Source organism: Acinonyx jubatus, chromosome E3, assembly GCF_027475565.1.
Source record: "Acinonyx jubatus isolate Ajub_Pintada_27869175 chromosome E3, VMU_Ajub_asm_v1.0, whole genome shotgun sequence".
Taxonomy (NCBI): domain Eukaryota; kingdom Metazoa; phylum Chordata; class Mammalia; order Carnivora; family Felidae; genus Acinonyx; species Acinonyx jubatus.
Genome location: NC_069398.1, coordinates 4,474,716 through 4,495,956, shown reverse-complemented (window position 1 = coordinate 4,495,956; position 21,241 = coordinate 4,474,716). Strand labels below are relative to the sequence as shown.

At 52.3% G+C, this 21,241-nt stretch overlaps 1 protein-coding gene across 2 annotated transcripts in view; it reads left to right on the top strand.

Annotated features, from left to right (window-relative positions):
• The window catches only part of TEKT5 (tektin 5), a 38,669-nt gene that overhangs the window by 4,919 nt on the left and 12,509 nt on the right, over positions 1–21,241 (top strand). Inside the window, exons 4-6 of one of the 2 annotated variants that reach the window (XM_053213789.1) lie at positions 3,520–3,663; positions 7,543–7,765; positions 20,387–20,697. In XM_053213789.1, coding sequence (XP_053069764.1) covers positions 3,520–3,663; positions 7,543–7,765; positions 20,387–20,470 — 451 coding nt within the window. In that variant the 3' untranslated portion in view covers positions 20,471–20,697. Of the gene's footprint in view, positions 1–3,519; positions 3,664–7,542; positions 7,766–20,386; positions 20,698–21,241 lie in introns of those variants that run through there. The other variant, XM_027043268.2, reaches the window with a different exon arrangement.

Sequence of the window (21,241 nt, the reverse complement as noted above, 5' to 3'; positions counted from 1 at the left end):
GCTGCTCTGGCTTGCTGTGACAGGAGATAGTCACCGGGGATAAGAGAGCACCCGGGGCGGTGACCTAAGGGTGCGGTCAGGGCTGCAGTCAGAGGTGGTGGGGTCCGAAATGAGATGCAAATACAGCAGTAGCTGCAGACACAGGTGGGTGGACGAAAGCAGAGTTGAGTTCTGTCATTTGTTTGCCTGGGTCCTGATTTCTGACATTTCCACTCCCATGTTCCACTATCATTTGCCACATGTTTGTCTGTAAATTAGTTTGCTTAAAAAAAAACAACGCTTCCATACTTGCATTTTTTTTATTTATTTATTTACTTATTTTCATTAAATTTTTTATGCAATGTTTATTTTTGTTGAGAGAGAGACAGAGCACGTGAGGGGAAGGGCAGAGAGAGAGAGGGAGACACAGAATCTGAAGCAGGCTCCAGGCTCTGAGCTGTCCGCCCAGAGCCCGACGCGGAGCTCGAACCCGTGAAACATGAGACCATGACCTGAGCCAAAGTGGAATACACAACTGACTGAGCCACCCAGCACCCCTACATACTTGCATTTTAAAGGGAACATTTTAACAAAGAGAGCGCTTTGGGCAGACACATGTCTTGATTGTATTTTTCTTGCCCTTGTTTTTACGATCACCCATTCTGGACAAGAAAGAGTGGTTTTCCACTTGTGGTTGACATAGAGTGATGGCAGACCGTGGTGTTGTGGTGATAGAGGGTTGGAGTTCAAGCCAGCAGGGGGAAGAAAAGCCCAGAAACTTGGAATTGGGGAGCTGGGCCCCAGAAGGGAAATCCTAAGACAGGACTGGGGGTGGGAGGGGACTGCGGTGTGACCCCAGCAATGAACAGGATGTTGGAGAATAAGGACAGCCAGAGAAATGGAGAGGAATGGACACAGAAAGAGGAAAATAGATGGAGACTGGGGACAGACGCAGAGAGGTGAAGGCAGCCCAGGCAGGGAGTGTGGGAGGAGAGAACCAGAGCAGGTGGAGAGGCGTCCCTCCCCTTTGCTGGGACTGAGTACCAGCCACCCTCCATAGAGGCTGTTTGACCTCGGGCAGTGGCCCGTTTGTCAGAGGATGGCTTCCGATGTACCCTAATTAATCTAGAACTGGCCACAGCCTCACTGATGGGGTAGAACTCAGTGTGGCCTTGCCCCTGTGGGGAGGCTCCATCGCTGACCTGCTCAGGTGGCGGCCGCCCTGGCACTGGGCTGCTGACTCAGGGTTTTGTGGGTGGGGCCTCAGGCCTGCATCTGGGCAGAACTATGTCCTTACCTCACCAGATGCCCCGTGGCAAAGCACAAAAGGCACTTCCTGGCGGGGCAGAGGCCATATTCGAGCTTTTCCTCATAGGCCGCCATCAGGGTGAGCCGTGGCACTGGGTGGGCTCTATGTCATGGGCCAAGGAGGGGAGACAGAGGCGGCCCCCTTTTCTCTAGGCTTATTAGCGTGGGCTAGGAAGCTGGACCAGCTGACCAGGGATTCTGAGGCCCTGGGTCCCCTCTGATGCTCTAGCATAGATGTTTTCTAGCATTCTGGTCTTCGTGTTCCAGTTCATTAGGCAGGACAGGGCCCCCTTTGTCCATGGCTTTGCTAATTCAGAAGGCCCCAGGAAACTCAGGATGGTTCCTCCTGTCCCAGCATGACTTCCTGAGCATTTTGGTAGGTGGGAACGCACCGCCAGGATTTACTGTCCTTGCTTCTGGCCTCTTTGAAACCCCTCACCAGCATCCGGATCCATAGCAGAAAAAGAAAGTGTAAAAAAGATGAACAGAGACAGGGGAGAGGGACAAAGAGAGACACAAAGTCCCCAAGACAGAGAGAAACCAAGAAAGATGAGGCAGAAAGAGATAAAGATCAGAGAGAGACAGACAGACGGACACATACACACTCACTTTAGGTGGTGTAGACATCACCTGGCTTAGTGAAGGTTATTCCCTTCTTTATTCCCCGTCATTTCAAGGCAAAAGTCCTAGTCGATGCTTGTGTGTCTTTAACACGGACTAATCTTATTTCAATCAAGAGAGAAACAAAAAGGTTCAGGCTTAGAACCTTCTGGAGACAACAGATTCTATCTGTCTAGGATTCTGTTCGTGTTTACTTAGTATTTATGTTGGAGGTGACCCATTAATAGCGCTACTGAAGTTCCTTTAAAGACAGTGAGGTAGATTTTTCCCTTTAAAACACATTTACTTATATTTTAAAAAAGAAAAGTAACAAGTAAATAATAGTGCAGGTACTTTGAGAATACGGCAAGAATCACGGAAGTGGTTCTCCAGGGTCTGGAGTTTGGCACACAGTGGCCTTTAAATCTAAGCTTCTTGGCCAAGATACTAACCCTGCAGGTGCAAGTACTCGGCCTGCCAACTGCCCTCTCCTCACCTCTGCTCTGTCCCTGGCTCCGCCCAGTCCCTGACTCCACCCACTCTCCGATTCCACCCATACCTGACTGTCCACTCCTTGGCTCCACCCACCACGGACTCAACCCAGACCCTGACTCCGCCCATCCCTGGCTGCACCTAGTCACCAGCTCTGCCCAATCCCTGACTTCTCCCCAGTCTCTAGATTCCACCCTTTTTTGACTGTCCAGTTAGTTCCTGGCTCCACCTGGCTCCTGGTGCCGCACAAATCTTTGACTCCGCCCTGTCCCTGATTCTGCCAGCCTTCATAACGCTGGTTACAGGTCTCCAAGCACCTGGATGTCTCTACCTTCTTTGCTTTTTACACACGTGGTGCCCTGAGCTTGGAATTCTCATCCCCTCAACCCAACTCCGTTCACCTGTCTGCTGTTGTTAGGAAGCCCAACTCAGAAACTTCCTCACCCTGAGTTGGTGGCTTCCTTCTCTGTGTTACTCTGTACCCTTTTCAAACCTTTACTGTTGCCCTTCTCATTCTTTATTCATTTGTACTGAATTTACACAAATCTGTGAGCACCTTGAAGGTAGGGACTGGGTCTTAATCATGTCTTTTCCCTCTGTGCCTGGCAGAAGGTCAGACACAATGATCTGCGAAGGGATTTAAATTGACTCCAGGCTTTTTCCAAAGTGTGAATTCGTATCTTGTAAGTCAGGTCAGCAAAGTACAGCTGGGAGGGCCAAATCTGGCCCGTAGCCTGTTTCTGTAAAGTTTTATTGGGGCACAGCCACGCCCATTCATTTACCTATGACCTAAGACTGTTTTCCTGCATAGTTGAGTAGTTGCAACGGAGACCATACGACCCAAGCCTAAGATATTTTGTATTTGGCCCTTTACAGTAAATGTTAGCCCATCCCTGTTCTAAATGACAACGGATCTGCTTGGATTGGGGCGAAGGAAGAAGTACAGGGAGGCGCTGGGTATGCGGTGGGGGCATTAAGGTGGGGAAAAGGTGGAGAAACCATTGAGGGTAGATCAAGCACCCTCCTGGGAGTCCAGAGACTTGGCTTTCACAGGTGGCTTTGCACCACCCTCCTGGCTGACCTCGCATGAGGGACTCTGGGCAAGTGCACAGTTTACGGACAAATCCCTGCCCCCCACAGGGATAACCGAGATGCTCAGCACGCTCTCGAGAGGGACCTTGAGGACAAAAGCTCGGCTCAGTTTATCGATGAGAAGTGCTATAATCTGAGGAACACGTCAGACTGCATCACTTTCTTCCACGGCATGGAGAAAGTCGATGGCACGTAAGTCCTGGGTTCTTGGTCCCCCTCTCTGGCCAAGCTTGGTGGAACTGAGGGCTTCTGGGTCTGCTCCTGCCAAGAGCCACAAAAGGTCATTGTGCACCAGTAAAGTAAGAGGCAAAGTGGTTGAGTGGGGATCCTCAGTTGCAAGCCACAGAATCCAAATCTGGCTAACTTCAGACAAGATGGAATTTACTGGAAGGCTGTGGGGGAGCCACAGACTCCAGGAGAAGGCTGGAAGGGAAGGTCCTGGCAGTTTGAACGAGCCAGGAAGTGGGAGCTCATCAGCTGTGTTGTCAGCGCACTACTGTCTCTTTGTTCTTGCCCCCTTTTACCCAAGATTCAAATTCCAGCGAGAGGGTGCAAGGGATTGGCTTAGTGAGGGTCCCACAGCCACTGCCGCTGGGCCAGGGCGTGCCGTGAATGCCTGGCTTCAGATTCAGCCTCCCCACTAGTGCTTGGGGCAAAGTACTTAATCTCTCTGGGCTCCGATCTCCTCATCTATACTGGAATAAAAACAGTGCCCACCTCCCAGAGTTGCTATGAGAATAAAAAGGTGGGTGTGGGGAGCGCGGAGCACAGAGCCTGGTGTGGGGGAGTGACAGCAGCTAATATTTATTGAGTGCTTGCTGCGTGACCCCATTTACTTGTCACAGCAGCTCTGGGCTAGGTGCCTCTGTGTGCCTGACAACGTCATGGGCATGTCACTGTTGATGGAATTTCGTGCAGAACTGGGGCCTGCTTTCCTGATTGGCAGTCCAAAGTCAAGGTCATGATGGCTGGACAGAGAGGTGCTCTGGGTACAGGTGGGGGGTGGTATCTATCTTGGTTTCATTTTTTTTTAAGTTTATTTATTTTGAGAGAGGGCGCGCACCAGAGAGTGCATGTGTGGAGTGGGGGAAGGGCAGAGAGAGGGAGAGAGAGAATCCCTATTTGGGGCTCGATCTCATGAACCAAACCATGAGATCATGACTTGAGCCGAAATCAAGAGTCGGATGCTTAACCACCTGAGCCACCCAGGTGCCCCTATTTTGGTCTCTTAAAAAAAAAACAGCAAAAAACTTCTAGCACATAAAATTGTGCTTGGCACTTAGTAGGTGTACAGTAACTGTTGAATGAATGAATGAATGGAAGGGGAAAGGGAGGGAGGGAAGAAAGGAGAGGAATTTCTTGTTCACCTCCTTGGCTGGAGCCCGGGGCCACCTCCTGGACCTTAGTAAATACCCAAGGGTTGAAATGACCCTTTGGGGTTGCCGGCAGTAGCAGCTTCTGGGGACCCTCCTCCTCTTCCTGACAAGGCGACTCGGCTCCCCTGTGGGGCTGGCTGGCCATGCGAGCAGGACTTCAGGGGCCTCGGCCCCCTCAGCCGCAGCTGGAGTCTGGAGGATTCCCTTCCCAAATGGATGCCTTCCTGAAAGCTCACGGCCGAGACTTGGAGCCTGCTGGGCACTGCACTTTACAAACAGCATCTTGTGAACGATAAACACTTATCAAGGGCTTACTGTTGCCGGTGGCCAAGATAGGGGTTTCACATTTAGTCGTTCAACAACCCCGGGGCGGGGGCGGGGGGCGGTAGGCACCATTATTATCCCCTTTTTACAATGAGGAGGCTAAGGCTCAGAGAGTTGAAGTGACTGGACCCATCTGAGCCCACGTTGCACTTGATCTTAGGCAAAAGGCCGAGGAGCGATAATCTGAGCCCACCTTGGGCACCAAGCCTGTGTGTTTTACCTAGGCACCTTCCTGCCTCCTGGCAAAGCCTGCTGCCTCCTGCATCTAGAGGGCACAGGCTCCAGAAACCACGTCCCCCCTACGGAGGCACACCAGTCGACAAGCTGCCTCTGGCACATCCCCCCCAGGGAGAGTGTGATTGAGCAGGTTATTTGGTTATTTTCTCTCAGAAGCACAGCTGTCTGCTCCAGGGGAGGGCAAGGGCTTAGAGGTTGCTGCTCCTGACCTTGAACAGTGTGCCCCGTTCGGCAGCAGGAGACAGAGTCAATCTGCAGTCTCTTTCTGCTGTCCCTGGTGCCTCCCTCTTCCTGGACTGATGGTGAGTAGCTGTGTGACCTTGGCAAAGGCACTTTACCTCTCTGAGCCTCAAGTCTTTGTTGGATGAAAGGTCAGGATCAGACACAGCACCCTCTCCCATCTCCAGAAGGCTTAGACCTCCTTTACGGCTTGATTTTTAACTCCTGCAAAAGACAGACAAGACAATCACATATTATATGTTTGCTTTTTAATTTCTCTTCACCATGCAATCTAAGCGTGCTTTAAAATGTCTGAAAAGAGACTCCTCTTTCAGAAAACTGAGTCTCTTTTTTCTCTACTGCCTGAAAATAAAGATGATTTATTTAAGAACTGGAGGCTTCCCAGCTAGAAAAGACCTTAAAAATGTACCTAGTGGGGGTGCCTGGGTGGCTCAGTGGGTTAAGCGTGCGACTTCAGCTCAGGTCATGATCTCACGATTCCTGGGTTCGAGCCCCACGTCCGGCTCTGTGCTGACTGTTCGGAGCCTGGAGCCTGCTTTGGCTTCTGCGTCTCCCTCTCTCTCTCTGCCCCTCCCCCACTCGAGCTCTGTGTCTCTCTCTCTCAAAGATGAATAAACATTAAAAAAAAAAAAAAAAGGTACCGAGTCTCGTTGACCCCAGACCTGGAGCCCGCTCAGAGAAGTGCGTGTCCCTCTTTCTCATGGGCTTCCCGGAGAGGACCCCCATGCAACACATTGGTTGTATGTTGCAAGGATTTCCGTACGCAGGCAGGAAGGCAGGAAGTATCTTCTGTTGTCGAAACTGAATCGCTTAGGCTTCACCGCCTCTGAGAAGCCTTCCGGGACTGCCTTGAGAGCCATCCTTCAGCCGCCCTGCGGGCGGTCCCATAGTGGAGACTGCCTGCTGCAGACCGCCTTTCCCGTGGGGTTTCCAGTCGGGCTCGAGCCAGTAGGGGGGGCACCAGCGGGAGGCTGAGGGCAGGGAGAGAAGGATGTTGGGGGTTTATTCTTCCAGCACCCCTCCCCCGCCAGGGTGTGTGCTCCTCCAGGGCTCTCCAACCCCTTCCTCGCCCTCTCCCCTTGCCCTTCCCGACTTTGGTGGTGACGGTTTCGTGAGCTTGCTCATCCAAGGGCGCCTCAATGCCCTCTGAGCGTCCTTTTTATTTCCTTTTATGACCCTGACGGGCACGTAATGACCACCTCCATCAGTCCCTCTCTGTCTACAGTCCTTCCGTGTGTACAGATCTTTATTTAATGTCCTTCTTCCTCTACTGGCAACTCCGCGCCCTGAGGACAGGGAGGTTGATGTTCTTGTGTATGGTTCTCTCCCAAGTGCCTAGAGCGATGCATGGCATGTGGTGGGCATTCAGAGAACTCTGGTCAAATGAATGAGTCTGTGCAGTGATCCATGCGGAACGGAAGCAGCCCTGCAGTCCGCATGTGCCCCCGAGGCCTGCTTCGCGGCCTGTGTCTGTGACTTCGGGGAGGGTAGTTGACAAGGAGCTTCTCGAAGAAATCTCTGTTCTGTGACAAGGCACCAAGAGCCCTTTGGGAGATCCGCTCTTGCTAGGCTGCAGCCGCCTCCTCTGTGAAGTGGGGGGTTTGGATTAGCCCTGTGGTTCTCAACCGGGGCGAGGGGACAGTTGTCCCCTCCCCCAAGGGGCACTTGGCAATGTCTGGAGCCATTTTTAGTTGTCGCTACTGGAGGGGAGCTACTGCTGGCATCTAGTGGGTAGAGGGGGGCTCAGGGTGAACCACCCCCCAACAGAGAATGGTCTCGACCCAGATGTCAGGGGTGCCCAAGGTGAGACTCTCCAGATAGGGGGATCCCCAAGGCCTGTCTTCAGCCCCCTGATTCCTCTCCTGTGTTCAGTTCGTCTTTGTGCCCCCTGCAGGGTCTCCGTGCCCGAGACCTGGGCCAAGTTCAGTAACGACAACATCAGGCACTCACAGAACATGCGGGCCAACTCCATCCGGCTGCGGGAGGAGGCTGAGAACCTCTTGGAGACCTTGTCAGACCAGATGTGGAAGCAGTTTACTAACACCAACCTGGCCTTCAGCGCCCGCATCTCCGAGGTGACAGACGTGAAGAATAAGCTCCAGACACAGCTGGCTAAGGTAAGCAAGACACCCCAGGGCCACCGTCCACGCTTCCGAATCCTCACCTCCTCCCGAGGGCGGCAGCAGCATCTGGCCAACCTGCCCTCCTGCCCCATCCCACCATCCCGGGTCGACCAACTTGTCCACCAGTAAAGGTGAGGGTCCCTGAGCATCCCAGGGGCATTCGAGCGTCTGGGATAAATCTTTTCCTTGTGACCCTGGTGATGAGCTTGGCCTGGCTGTCACCACGGCACCCAAGAAGCTGCTGACGGCCCCTGGGGTCCTTCACTCCATCTCGGGGCCTTGCAGCTGAACGTGCCCGGTGAGAGTGGGTGCAGTTATCAGAGGCCCAGAAAATGGGCCCAAGCAGATCTCTGCCCACATCAGCATCTTTGCAAATGTAACCTTTTACCTTCAAAGGCTTCCCCAGCGTCAGGGGTGAAGGGTCGGCTAATGTTGTTACTGTCTTCCTGCTTCCCCGTACTGCCCTCTCCACTGCTCCTGTGCAAATGCAACAGGCCGCCCCTCACCTCTGGGGGGGGGGGGGTCCTCTCTGCATGGATTTTATGCTTCCTGCTCTGCACACACTTGGTGAGCCTCCTGGGGAGCCAGATGCGTGCTGGCCGCTGGCTAGGAATGAAAGGAGGGGCCATGCAAACAATGCCCTGATCCCCCTGGCGCTTGCATTCTGGAAGAGAGCGGTGTGAAATGTGCACACAGGAAGGACTTAGGGATGACCGATTGCAGGGTGTGGTGGGGGGGAGGGCAGGGGACTAGCCTTGAACCTTCATTCATAAAATAGTTACAGCCACAAAGGTATGTAGTAGGTATATTTGGGGGGCAGTGAGGGGCCTGCAGGCAAGGTTCAATGGACATTGCTGGGCGGTGTGAGCCCTCCACATACACCACCCTATAGCTCCGGTAGCAGGTGACAGTTTCATCAAGAGCAGGTCACTGGGAAGTTAGGCAGCCAAGGGATGTTGGGAAGATTCTTCATTCCCAAGAGCGGCAACGAGTGCAAAGGACGCATGGAGGATGAACTTGGAGCACGGAGCAGGCTCGGGTCATCCGGTCCTGGCAGGTCCTGGTGAGGGGTCCGGATTTTGCTCTGAGAACAGTAGCGAGCCTTCAAAGGGTTTTAAGCAAAAGGCACTGGGCTCCAATCTTATCCCCAGGTGGGTCTCTTTCCTTCCTGGATGGAAAATGGGCTGCAGAGGAGAAGAGTGCTCACAGGGAAATGGTTAAGAGGCTCTGGAAGGCGTCCGGGGCGAGGGGATGGCTGCCTGTGCCAGGATGGGAGCCTCAGACGGGTGGGGGAGGGGAGAGATGTGAGATACCTTCAGAAGACAGAGTTGGCGTCTATGCCTTCCCTCCCCCCTTTACTGGACATTTTTCTGTTAATCTTTCCAGAACAGGGTTGAGGAACTTTTTCTGTTAAGGGCCCGATTCTATTTTCAGCTCTGCAGACCGTACAGTTTCTGTCACAGACTCAGTTCTGTTCATGTAGATGGGCCACAGACAGTAGGCACACAAACGAGCGCGGCCGCGTTCCAATAAAACTTTATTTACAAAACGAGGCAGTGGGCCGGATGTGGATCACGGGTTGTAGCTTGCTGACTACAAACGGCATTTTATGTAGTTTATCATCGCTCCTTCCAGCCCACAGTGTGGGGTTAGAAGCATGGAATGCCTGGGTGTGAATCCTGGCTTCACCACCTCTGCAATCCTGGACAGGTTCCTTAACCTCTCTGTGTCTCAGTTTCCTTCTCTGTAGAATAGAGATGATAATGGTTCTGGCCTCCGAGCTGCCAGAAGGATTATATAAATCCGCTGAACCGGTGCTTGGAACATAGTAAGCGCTGTGTCGGTGGCCGTGATTTTCCTGTATTGGTTGGTTCACTTGTCTGTCTGCGTCTCTTCAGGGCATCGCCCCCGTTTCAGCAAGGGAGCCCCCCTGCTTAGTGTACCTCTCAGCACATAGTAGACACCCCTTCAATCTTTGTGTGATGAAGGAGAGGAATCTATAAGGTTGAATTTTCTGTTGTTTTTTTAAAAGAATGATCCATGAATAATGCTTTTAATTTCAATTTTCTTTCCCTCTCCTTCCTTCCTCCCTCCCTCCCTTCTTCCTTCTTCCTTCCTTCCTCCCTCCTTCCTTCCTTCCTCCCTTCTTTCTTCCTTCACTTCCTCCCTCCTTCCTTCCTTCCTCCCTCCCTCCCTCTCTCCCTCCCTCCCTCCCTCCCTCCCTTCTTCCTCCTTCCTTCCTTCCTTCCTTCCTTCCTTCCTTCCTCCCTTCCTCCCTTCTTTCTTCCCTCACTTCCTCCCTCCTTCCTCCCTCCCTCTCTCCCTCTCTCCCTCCCTCCCTCCCTCCTCCCTTCTCCCTCCCTCCCTCTTCCCTTCTTCCTTCCTTCCTTCCTTCCTTCCTTCCTTCCTTCCTTCCTTCCTCCTTCCTTCCTTCTTTCTCCTTCCTTCATCCTTCCTTCCTTCCTTCCTTCCTTCCTTCCTTCCTTCCTTCTCCTTCCTTCATCCTTCCTGCCTTCCTTCCTTCCTTCTTTCTCCTTCCTTCTTCCTTCCTTCCTTCCTTCCTTCCTTCCTTCCTTCCTTCCTTCCTTCCTTCCTTCTTCCAGGAAGAACTGTCCTGCTATTGTGGTAAAACAAACATAACAAAAAATGTACAATTGTTGTAGTCTGTTCAGGCTGCTCTAACAAAAATACCATAGACTTAGAAACAACAGACATCTATCCCTCAAGATCCTAAGCATCAGTATCAAGGCACTGGCCGATTCATTGTCTGGTGGCGGGCCGGTTCTTGGTCCACAGACATCATCTTCTCGTGGTGTCCCGGCAGAAGGGGTTTTTGAGGCAGCTCTCTGAGGTCTCTCTATTCAGGGCACACCCATCCCATTCGTGAGCCTCCTGATGACCTAATCACTTCTCACAGACCCCCACGTCTTTTTACTGTCACGGTGGGGATTAGGTTTTGCCGTGAATTTTGGGAGATACAAACTGTTCAGTCCGTAACAATCCTTATTACGTGTAGAGTTCACTTGTGCAAAGCTCCCGCTCATCATTGTGCGACCACCACCACTGTCTGTCTCCGGAACGTTTTTGCGTCTTCCCCAACTGAAAAGAACTCCTGTGTTTAATGAACTTCCTCCCCATGAGGCCACTCCCCCGTCCCCTGTGTCCCTGGCAGCTGCCATCCTACTTCCCGTCTGTTATGAATTGACCGCTCTGGGTATTTTGCACCGGTAGAATCATACACCCTTTGTTCTTTTGTGACGGGGTTATTTCACTGGGTATAGTGTCTCCGAGGTCCCTCTGTGCAGATCATGTCAGAATGTCCTTCTGTCATAAGGCTGGACAGTATCTCATCGGATGTGTACGCCGTGGATCCATTTCTCCAGGGGGACACGGGGATCGCTTCCACCCTTCGGTTATTGCACAAGCATTTTCTTTTAATGAGACATTTTTTATTGTGGGTCAAATGCCGCACGTTGGCACGTTTCGTGGCACAAAGTCTGAGGCCTGGAGGTGACGCGGGAAGCTCCTTTGGTAGGTTTCAGGGGCTGGTTTCTCACCCGTGAAACCGGGAACGAGAATTCCTCCTTGAGGACATTACTCAAAGTGGATTAAGGTGTGGAGTCTTGTGTGTGGTGCTTGGCGTGTGATAAACATTCGATAGAAGCTGACTCAAAGTATTTATATTATCAATGGAGAAGGAAAACTACCTTTTGGGTGGAGGTGGGGAGCACAGCCTTTTCCCTAAATTTCTCCGGGCAAGTTTGGGATTATTACTAACAGTCTCATCCCCGCTGATCAGAGACGTTTTGCAATCATATGGATTTTTATTAATAGTCATTAAAAAAAAATTTTTTTTATGTTTATTTACTTTTGAAAGAGAGAGCGAGTGCAAGCAGGGGAGGGCAGAGAGAGAGGGAGACACAGAATCCGAGGCAAGCTCCGGACTCTTGAGCAGTCAGCACACAGCCCAACGTGGGCTTGAACCCACAAACTGTGAGATCATGACCTGAGCCAAAACCAAGAGGCAGACGCTTAACCACCTGAGCTTCTCATGCGCCCCTGAGGGTGCTCCCTTTAAAGTTATAACTGTTCTGGGGTACCTGGGCAGCTCAATTGGTTAAGCGTCTGCCTCTTGGTTTTGACTCAGGTCGTGATCTCACAGGTCGTGGGTTCAAGCCCCATGTTGGCTCTTCGCTGACAGCTCAGAACCTGCTTGGGATTCTCTCTCTGCCTCTCCTCCCCTCTCCTGCTTACGTGCTTGCTCAATCTCTTAAATAAACTTAAAAAAAAAAAGTTTTAACTGTTCATTGTTGAGCTCAGCCTGATTGCTTTTGGCAAGTAGCATTTCCAGAGAATTCTAGGGCCCCATCTGTTCTAGGGCCGCACCTGTGCTACAGAGCAAGTATTTGCCCAAGTGGTCCTAGGAATCCACTTAGAATGGCCACGTCTACATATGCAGACTTTGAGTCCAGCAGGGGTTTAGAAGACAGCCTTAGCTGTGTACCATGATCCTAGGGTTCCGTCCCCGAGGCCACAGCCCAAACCTTGTAACTCATCCTGGGCCCCGTCCTTGAATTTCCCCCTTGCACTTTCGGGCCTGTGATGTGCCTCAGTCCTGTTGACCTCTGCTAGGAGAGAGGCTGGTGACTTCTCCGGGCTGAAGCAGTTGATGGCCTGGGAACAGGCTGCTGCTGTTGAGAGCTGGGGCCCCCGGGGGCTCCAGATCAGCATAAGTCCTCACCTGCATCCAGTGACGGAGTTGAACATGCCTCGTAGGAGGTGGACCCTCAATATGGGGGAAAGGCGCAGGGTTGGGGGAGGTATGGGGACACTGCGATAGAACAGTGCTGATCCTGAAGTATGGGACCCAGGCCCTGGCAGGGGAGGTGACGCTGTGTGTGTTACAAGCAAGAAAGTGATTCCTCCTTCCATCTTTTCTCAGTCCTTTAAGTAATCTCAAGAGGGAAGTCCCGATTGGATGCTAGAATGCCTTCTTCGCCTGTTTTAAACAGAGAGCGCCAGCCTCCGGCTAAGAACTTGGGGGCAGGCAGCAATGTCTGGCCAGTTTTTTTTTTTAAGTGTATTTTATTTCTTTATTTTGAGAGAGAGAGAGAGAGAGAGAGAGAGAGAGAGAGAGCATGCACGCATGAGCTGGGTAGGGGCAGAGAGAGAGAATCCTAAGTAGGTTCTGCACTGTCAGCACAGAGCCCAATGTGGGGCTCGAACTCACAAACCGTTCGATCATGACCTAAACTGAAATCAAGAGTCAGACGCTTAACTGACCGTGGCTCACACTGTGGCCAGTGCCCCTGGCCAGCGTGAACAACATGGTTTTCCATGGTTTCGTCCATTTTTATGGTTACTTGCACTTACGGCAGATGATGCTGATTTTCCCCTGATGATAGTGATGTAAAATTTTATACTCGAATCAATGCATTTAAGTTTTGTTTTTTTTTTTTTAACAATTGAATTTATTTGAAGAAAGAGTTGTTAGTTGTGTGACGAGTGGTGGGAGGGGGAAGGTGAAAACAGCAGTGTAGACCCCCATGTGTCAAATATCTCTGCATGCGCGCTAATGGCCGGTAGTACCCGGGTATTTTGTTGAAAGGCAGATTCTGGCTGAGCAGGTCAGGGGCCTGAGGGTCTGTGGTTTGAACAGGCTGGGGCGGGCGGGGGACGAGGGTGTGAGTGCTGCCAGGAGGAAATAGCTGGACTGGAGGTGATAGAGCGAGTTGGCTTCAACAGACATCTGGGTATGCAGCCGTCTCCTCCCCTTCTCTCCCTCCCTCTTCGTCCTCCCTGTCCTCCTCCCTTCCAGACTCAATACTAGGGGGAACCAAACCCTTCTAAAAGGCAAACCTCGGCCCTCCAGTCTAATCAGATTTGCCCTGATGGCATCTGCTTTCCAAACTTCTGAGCCGAGCCCCGTCAGCCCTCCCTCCACGGATGGGGCCTGCTTACCCCCTCCTGCGGGTCAGCCTGCTTCGTGCAGAGGCAAACGCCCCTCCTGGGGTTTCTGCCACCCCTCGGTGGGTCATGATTTTGACGAGTCAAAATCCCATTTTCCCATCTTGAGCGTTGGTGTGGTCGGAGCAAATGAGGACGCCAGGAGCTGGGGGGCCAGGATAAGCCAGAAGCGCAGCCTCTGTCAGGCTGTCAAAGAGAGAAGTCGGATTTCTCGACTTGCCGTGGACAGCTGTCTCCCTGCATGTGTGGTGGGCTTTCTTGTCATCAAGGGCAGCAAACAGGAGCAAGCTTCACCCTGAGGACTTCCACCCTGCTCCCTGCCGCACCTGGAGCCCTCCCATCTCCCTCTGTGGCTCCGGCTTCCAGGTGCTTCCAGGTGCTTCCAGGTGCTTCCAGGTGCTTCCAGGTGCTCCATCCCAAACCTTGGAGACCACTTGGATGCCTCTCTTCCTCTCCCACCCCACGGCCACTCCATCAGCAAATCCGGTTGGTTCTATTTTCAGAATCTCATTGCTTCTCTCTGCCCCCTGTGCCTCCACCCTGGCCCAGCCTCCACCATGTCTTGCCTGGATTACTGCTGTGGCCTCCCTGCTGCCCTGTTTGCCTTTGGTACTTTCCATGGACTAGCTGGCAGCTAGTTAAGAGGGCATTTGGTTTACCTTGAAAAAAAGTTCAACCGCTTTGGATTCTTCCGAAAACCTTGGGAGTTTGGCCCGAGAGTGCAGCCTCTCTCTGGATAGAAACTGCCAGTGTCCGCGGATCCCCATGTTCACCCTGAGCAGGCTGCTCTGCCCCACCATGGTCCTGAGAACTTCTCAGCGGCCCCTCCTCTTTGCAATGTAGCGCCTCGCGAAATGCATGGCGCCCAGCACATCAAGTAAACGCTGGCTGGGTGGTTTAAGTCCAAGGACAAACACTAGGAGTCTTGGGCCTGCTCTTCGGCCCCTCACATTTTTCTTTTAACAGCTTTATTTATCCCTGATGCGTAATTAGCCGCACATATTTCAAGCGTACAATGTGAGTGGTTTTGACAAATAAATGTCACGAGGCCATCACCTGAGTCAAGGTAGTCAATGTATGAAAGGCTTTCTTGTGCCTGTCATCTCTTCCCCACCCCCCACAGCCACTGATCTGCTTTTGTCAGTACAGACGACTTTGCATCTTGTAGACCACATTATAAAGGGACACCTACCCTGTACGCTTTTTTTTTTTTTTTTAATTTGGCTTTTTCACTCAGCACAAGGGAGGGTCCTAGTTTACTCCTTATTGTTCAGCAGTTATCCATTGACCTGTTGAAGGACGTGAAGTTGTTTCCAGTTCGGGCTGCAACCTATAAAGGTGCTACGGACATTTATGTCCCTATGTTTTTACATACTCTGCTAGAGTTGTTTTTTGGCTTTTTTGCTTTTAGTATTTTGGTAGGGTCGCCTGGGCGGCTCAGTCGGCTAAGCATCCGACTCTTTGTTTTTGGCTCTGGTTGTGATCTCGCGGTTCATGAGTTCAAGTTCAGGTTCCATTGAAAAACAGGTAGCTCTAGCAACTCTGAGCTCAGGTTTCCACAGGGGAACAGTGGGCAGGACTTGAGTGGCCGCCACCTTTTCGGACAGGGCCCGGGCCCTGCAGTTTGCCTGGGTCCCCACCGCATCCCATCGCTGCCCACTTCGCTCATCTGGGCCCCTCCCCGGGTTCCAGTAGGATCGTGCATTGGCCTGTTTTGCTCAGTGCGTGGGAGGAAATGCCGGAAAGTAGATGAATAAAGCAGCCGGGCACGGAAAGAGTTTAACACTATGCAGAGGGACTGTGAGTTTTAACCTTGAAAGCCTTTGCTTTCATTCTGGGGTGTCTGTGGAGTTTTGCTTTCCAAGGGGTCATTAACACCAGCAGAACACGCTTTCCTGGGAGGCCGGGCCAGGGCAGGAAGGCACAGCGTCTGAGGGGTGAGGGCCTCACCCCTCTGCCAGCCCCTCTGTTTGTCCAAGGAGGTCTGGAACCCATTGTGGAGTGGGAAATACTTTCGTGGTTTGCAAGCAGCCGGATCCTGTCCAGCACGGGTACCCACAGCCAAGCTACTGACGGCTCTTTCTAAAACTGGCCCAGTTTAGAGGGCAGTCTGGTGTGGGGGGGCAAGGGCCAGGCCTTGAACACCCCTGCAGCTCGGTGAGAAAGTTCCCTTTGCGGGGTCTCTCCATCAGGCCTGCCGAGGGCGTCAGGCCTTGACGTGATACTGATTTGCCTTGACCGTCTCTCTATCTGACAGCCATCCAGTCTCGGGCAGGCTTTGAACCTTTAAAGGCAACAGAACTGAGTGAGACTTCGCTGCTTTTTTCCATTTTCTCTCTTGTTATGGTAGCCTCTGTTAATGGCCAGGGAGATTCGTTTTCCACTTGTGGCAATAAAATAAAGATCCCGTTTCAAGTAACGCTTGTCAAGGGAGTTGATTTGAAGAAAAATCGGAAATAATTGTGAAGATGGTATGTGGGTTGTGGCAGGTTAACTCAGGAGAAGCCTCGGGGTGGCATGCGGTAGGTCTCTGCCTGATACTCCGCTTTGCCCCAGAAGGGATCTAAGGTCTCCTTGCTGTACCTGGGCCACGTGTGCCTGGGGACACTCAGCGTGAGGGGCACCCCCCCCCCCCCCCCCGAGAGCTCAGGTATGGGCGGTTCTGAGGCCTGTGCCAAATGGCAAGGTGATGGTTGGGGGTGGGGGGACCGTGTCACCCATTATCTGTCCGCACTGACACTGAACAAATGGGAGAGAAGCTGCTGGAATCGGGAAGACAGAGCAGAGGTCTGGAGCTGGGAAGGTGTCCAACAAACGCAGGAAGTTGGAGGGATGGGACAGGAGAGGTGGGAAGAGAATGGGGACAGAACCAGCAAGGGTCCGTTGGGGGGAACCATACAAAGGAGGCTGTCTTGAGGTCACTCTGCGAGCACCGCCAAGGCTCAGGGAAGCTATTCCTTCCCTCCTCCCACCGCCAGAGCTTTAGTTGGTGTTAGCCAATCACACGCTTCGACTGGAAGCCGGGGGTGGGGCAATCGCTGGGATTGGTTCCTGCGGAGACAGGAAGCCTGTAAGAGGCAGCCTGGCCCAGGCAGAGAGCACCTAGCGGTTTCCTAATTTCTTCCAAGGTGTGACTTGTCCACTCTTGGGTCCTTGGCTGTTTGTCTGCTCGGGAGCCACCGCCCAGCCCCTTGTATGCTCCTAGCTGTTGCATCTGCTTGCCTTGTCCAGGTCCAGAATTTTCTTGCATCTCGACATCCTTCATCCCCCCCGTGTGTCAGCCCCACGGTACAGTGTGGATGGCTGCGTTGAGTTCTGGCTCTAGCGCTTTCTGGCTAAATGGCCAAGGCCGGATTGCTTCACCACTCTGTGCCTCGGTTTCCCCATCTCTCGAATGGGAGCAGTAATGTTTGGCAGACGTTTGTGAGAAAAACAAAAAAACAAAAACAGCTGTGTCGGTGACCGTATTGGTGCCCCGTATCAGCTGGAAGGATGGTAAAAAAACCATAGTCGGATCTCTGATCCAGAGGGAGGAACGGCAAGGTGGCAGAAAGAACTTGGCATCTGGAGTCAGAAGACCAGGGATGAATTTTGGTGCAGCTAAGGGATCTTGGGAAAGTAACTAACTCCTCTGAATCTCTGTGTCTCGATGTATGCAACAGGAGTAATCCTGCCAGCTGTGAGATCAGAGGGGAAGGGGCAGGTGAGCAGTTCTTGTGCTTGGCTGCACACTGGAACCACCCACATGCCTGGGTCTCACCTCTAGGGATTTTGATTTAAGTGGTTGGGGTGTGGCCCTGGGCATCCAACCTTGTGAGCTACCCCCAGCCAAGATGGAGAACCAGAGGTTCCGAGTTGAGACCCGTGTTTTCTCAGAGTGTGGTCCTTGGACCAGAGGCATCAGCCTCACCCAATAATGTATTTGAAATGCAAATTATTGGGCTCCCTTCCAGCCCTCCTGAATTAGAAACTCTGGGGCCCATCCATCTGAGTTTTAACAAGTTCTCCAGGTGTATCCCAGGCATAGACGTGGAACGGATGGGTGTTAATCCCCTCCCTTTGCAGCTGTTTACTTAGCACATCTTATGTACTAGACTCTTTAGGTGTTGAGGATATAATGCGAACCGGCGAGATCCCTGCCCGGAAGGGGGCTTCCGTTCTACTGGGGGAGACTGGTTTTTTAAAAAATAAACAATTAATTAGAAATTGTGATAAATGTTAAGGAGACACTTGAAGGCCTGCGCTAGTGGATTGCCATGAATTTTCCTACTCACACAAGTGTCCTCTCTAGCAGGGAGACTCCACCAGTGTCTAAACCCCTCCAGGACTTGCCGGACCCCTGACCTCAGACAGCCTCTCAGCAGCTGGTGTTTGTATTGCCTGAAGGCAGCTGGCCACCTCTGGACAGCCCTCACCGGGAGCAGGGTTTAGTCAACATCTATGCTGCTCTTCACCTGGGGTGAATTTCCTCCCCAGTGGTATTTGCCAGTGTCTGGAGAGGTTTGGGAGGCAGGCGTGGGACTGACAGATAATGGGTAGAACCTAAGGATAACGATAAACACTCCACAAGGCGCAGGACAGGCCCCCACAACAAAGACATATCTGTCTCCATGTGTCAAGGTGCCGAGTTTGGGACACCATGCTCCGGAGTCTTCACGACGTGAGTTTCTGGTGTGGTCGCTCCAGAACACTCCTGTCCTCACTCTCCTTGCCTCTGGCCTTGGCTGCACTTGAAAACCTTCCACCATTTGACCAGCAAAAAGATTCCTAGCAGCCTTCTCCCTTCCTGAGCTGAGAAAGCTGCCTTTGAGCCAGGCATCTCCTTGGAAACCCCTTGGCTTCGCGCAATTTGGAAAACAATGAATTTGCAAGGTTGCACAAAGCATCCAGAAGCCTCAGGCCGGCTGGAACTGCTGAATGCAATTTTTTTTTCCTCCACATCAAAAATAATTTCCTGGCCTTAGATGCTTTCTCTGCTGTCACAAGACAAGACGCCGACAGATAGTTTTATATGGCCAACAACCTCGTTGGACCCCTTCCCCTCCTCCCCCCGATTTTCAAAGCCTTTGGATGGATTTCTGTTCCAGCCAGGAATATCAGGGCACTTTTCCGCTGAGCCTCGAGGTTGGTTTTGGCCTAGGCGGACCTGGCAATTGCGCACACAGAGGGATGGGGTAGGGGGGGAGGTTTGCCCTCAGCTGCTCCCCTGCAAGGGCTGAGGGTGGCTGATCACGGTCTGCTTGGCCATCGGGGTGCAAGAGGGAAAAAGAGAAGATTAACCGTAACTCTAAAGACTAAGCTTCCTGTGTGTAGCCAGGGTTCTCATGGCTTTTCTTGTGTTAACTCCCCTTCCTCAAATGTCAGTAGTGCAAAGGCTGAGGAGCCCTGGTCTCCTGCCTTAAGGCTTGGCAAAAAAAAAAAAAAAAAAAAAAAAAAAAAGGACAGTAAATAATTAAGTAGATAGACGAATACATGGAGGGACAGATGAACAGACAGAAAGTGCTCTGGTCAGGGCGCCTGGGTGGCTCAGTCTGTTAAGCATCTGACTCTTGATTTCGGCTCCCTGTTGGTGAGGTCAAGCCCCGGGTTGAACTCTGCACTAACAGCACAGAGCCTCCTTGGGATTCTCTGTCTCCTTCTCTTGGCGATTTGCTAAGGCCACATGCTCAGCAGGGTGCTGTTGGCATTCGAACACAGGCTGGTGGCGCCCTCACCTGTCTTCTAGGCGGTTCCTACTGATTTTAAGGGGCTGGGCAGGCTGAGGTGTGTGAAATCTGGCCTCTCCTCCCTTGGCGTGCTCCCATCTGTTACCAGTGCCCCCTGCTTTGCTTTCTCAGTAGTCCCGTGACCTTGTGACTTCCGTGTCTCTCCATCCCGCCTTGATGTGGGTCCTCTGCCTCTCCATTGCCCACTGGCCATCTTGGTCCCCTCTGTCCACCCTGCAAATGGCGGCCAGAGAGATCTGCCTCCAGCTACGAATCCGGCACTGTCCTGCCATCTTAAAACTTTAATGTGCGTGGGATTACTTGAGGGTTTTGTTAAAATGCAGATTCCCTTGGTAGGTCGGGGGTAGGACCTATACCCTGCATTTCTTTTTAAGTTTATTTACTTATCTTGGTGGGGGAGGGGCAGGGAGAGAGGGAGAGAGACAATCCCAAGCAGGCTCTGCACTCTCGGCGCAGAGCCCGACTCAGGGCTCAGACCCACAAACCGTGAGATCATGACCTGAGCTGAAATCAAGAGTCAGATGTCTGAGCCACCCAGGTGCCCCAACATTTCTAATAAGCACTCAGAACCCAGTGATGCTGATACACAGACCACACTTTGAGTAGCAGAGCAGTAGAGAAATTATTCTCTAAATGCAGGAAACCTCAGAGGAGCATTAGCCTTGTATGAGATGGGCCGTTTCTGATGACTGGGGCTCCCTCTGTGATGGGCTACAGGCAGGGGTCTCAAACTTCTGGCTCCGGGGCCAACTCTGCCCCCTCTTGGCCTGTTTTTGTAGATAAAGTTTTATTGAAACACAGGACCCCCCCCACCCCATACATTTACGTGTTGTCTGTGGCTACTTTTGCACTGCCATGACCAAGTTGAGTAGTTGTGACAGAGACCGTGTGGCTCCTAAAACCTGAAATACCTACCCCACAGACCTTTCCGGAAACATCTGTTCACTATCTAGAGCATCCTCAAGATGCTCCAGAAGGCTGTGTACTGGGACTCCCTAACGTCTGAAGGGGCTTGACTTGAAGGCTTGAAGACTTAAAACTTGACTTGAAGACTTAAAAACCAAATCAAGGGGCGCCTGGGTGGCTCAGTCAGTTGGACGTCTGACTTCACCTCAGGTCACGATCTCACGATTTGTGAGTTCAAGCCCCGCATTGTGCTCTTTGCTGACAGCTCAGAGCCTGGAGCCTGCTTCGAGGTCTGTGTCTCCCTCTCTCTTTGCTCCTCCCCTGCTCGCTCTCTCTCTCTCTCTCTCTCTCTCTCTCAAAAATAAATAAACGTTAAAAAAAACAACAACAACACAGAGAGCCATACCTGCAGCTAACAGGTCTCAGGCTGCGTCTCAGGGAAGTGGGTCCAGGCGCACGGGGCAGACCCATGATGCTTTGAGGTATAGCTCACATCACCTGGTCCAGGAGCCTTGTAGCATCCTAGCCGGTGGGGGAGCGTAGGCCCCGGTCCCCATTTGCCGGATAAGGAAATCGCCAGTGCAGTCCAATGGCTGAGTGGGGGTGTGGGTTCCACAGCTGGTTTGTGTTAGGGTTTGGACGTGAATCTGGGTCTCCTGACTTCCCGCGTGGGGCTCCCACCTCTGAGACCCCCTGCACAGAGGCCCTGGTGGCTGGGGATCTGCCTAGAGGGGGGTCGGTTAACAGAAAGAACTTCGGTTGGGGGAGGAGGGTTGAGGGCGTGTGGCCCACCATCTGCCTCCCACTGGCTCCCTCTCTGAGCCACATTCCGGAAGCTGAGAAAGAGGACATTCCTCCTCCCTTGCGCTGG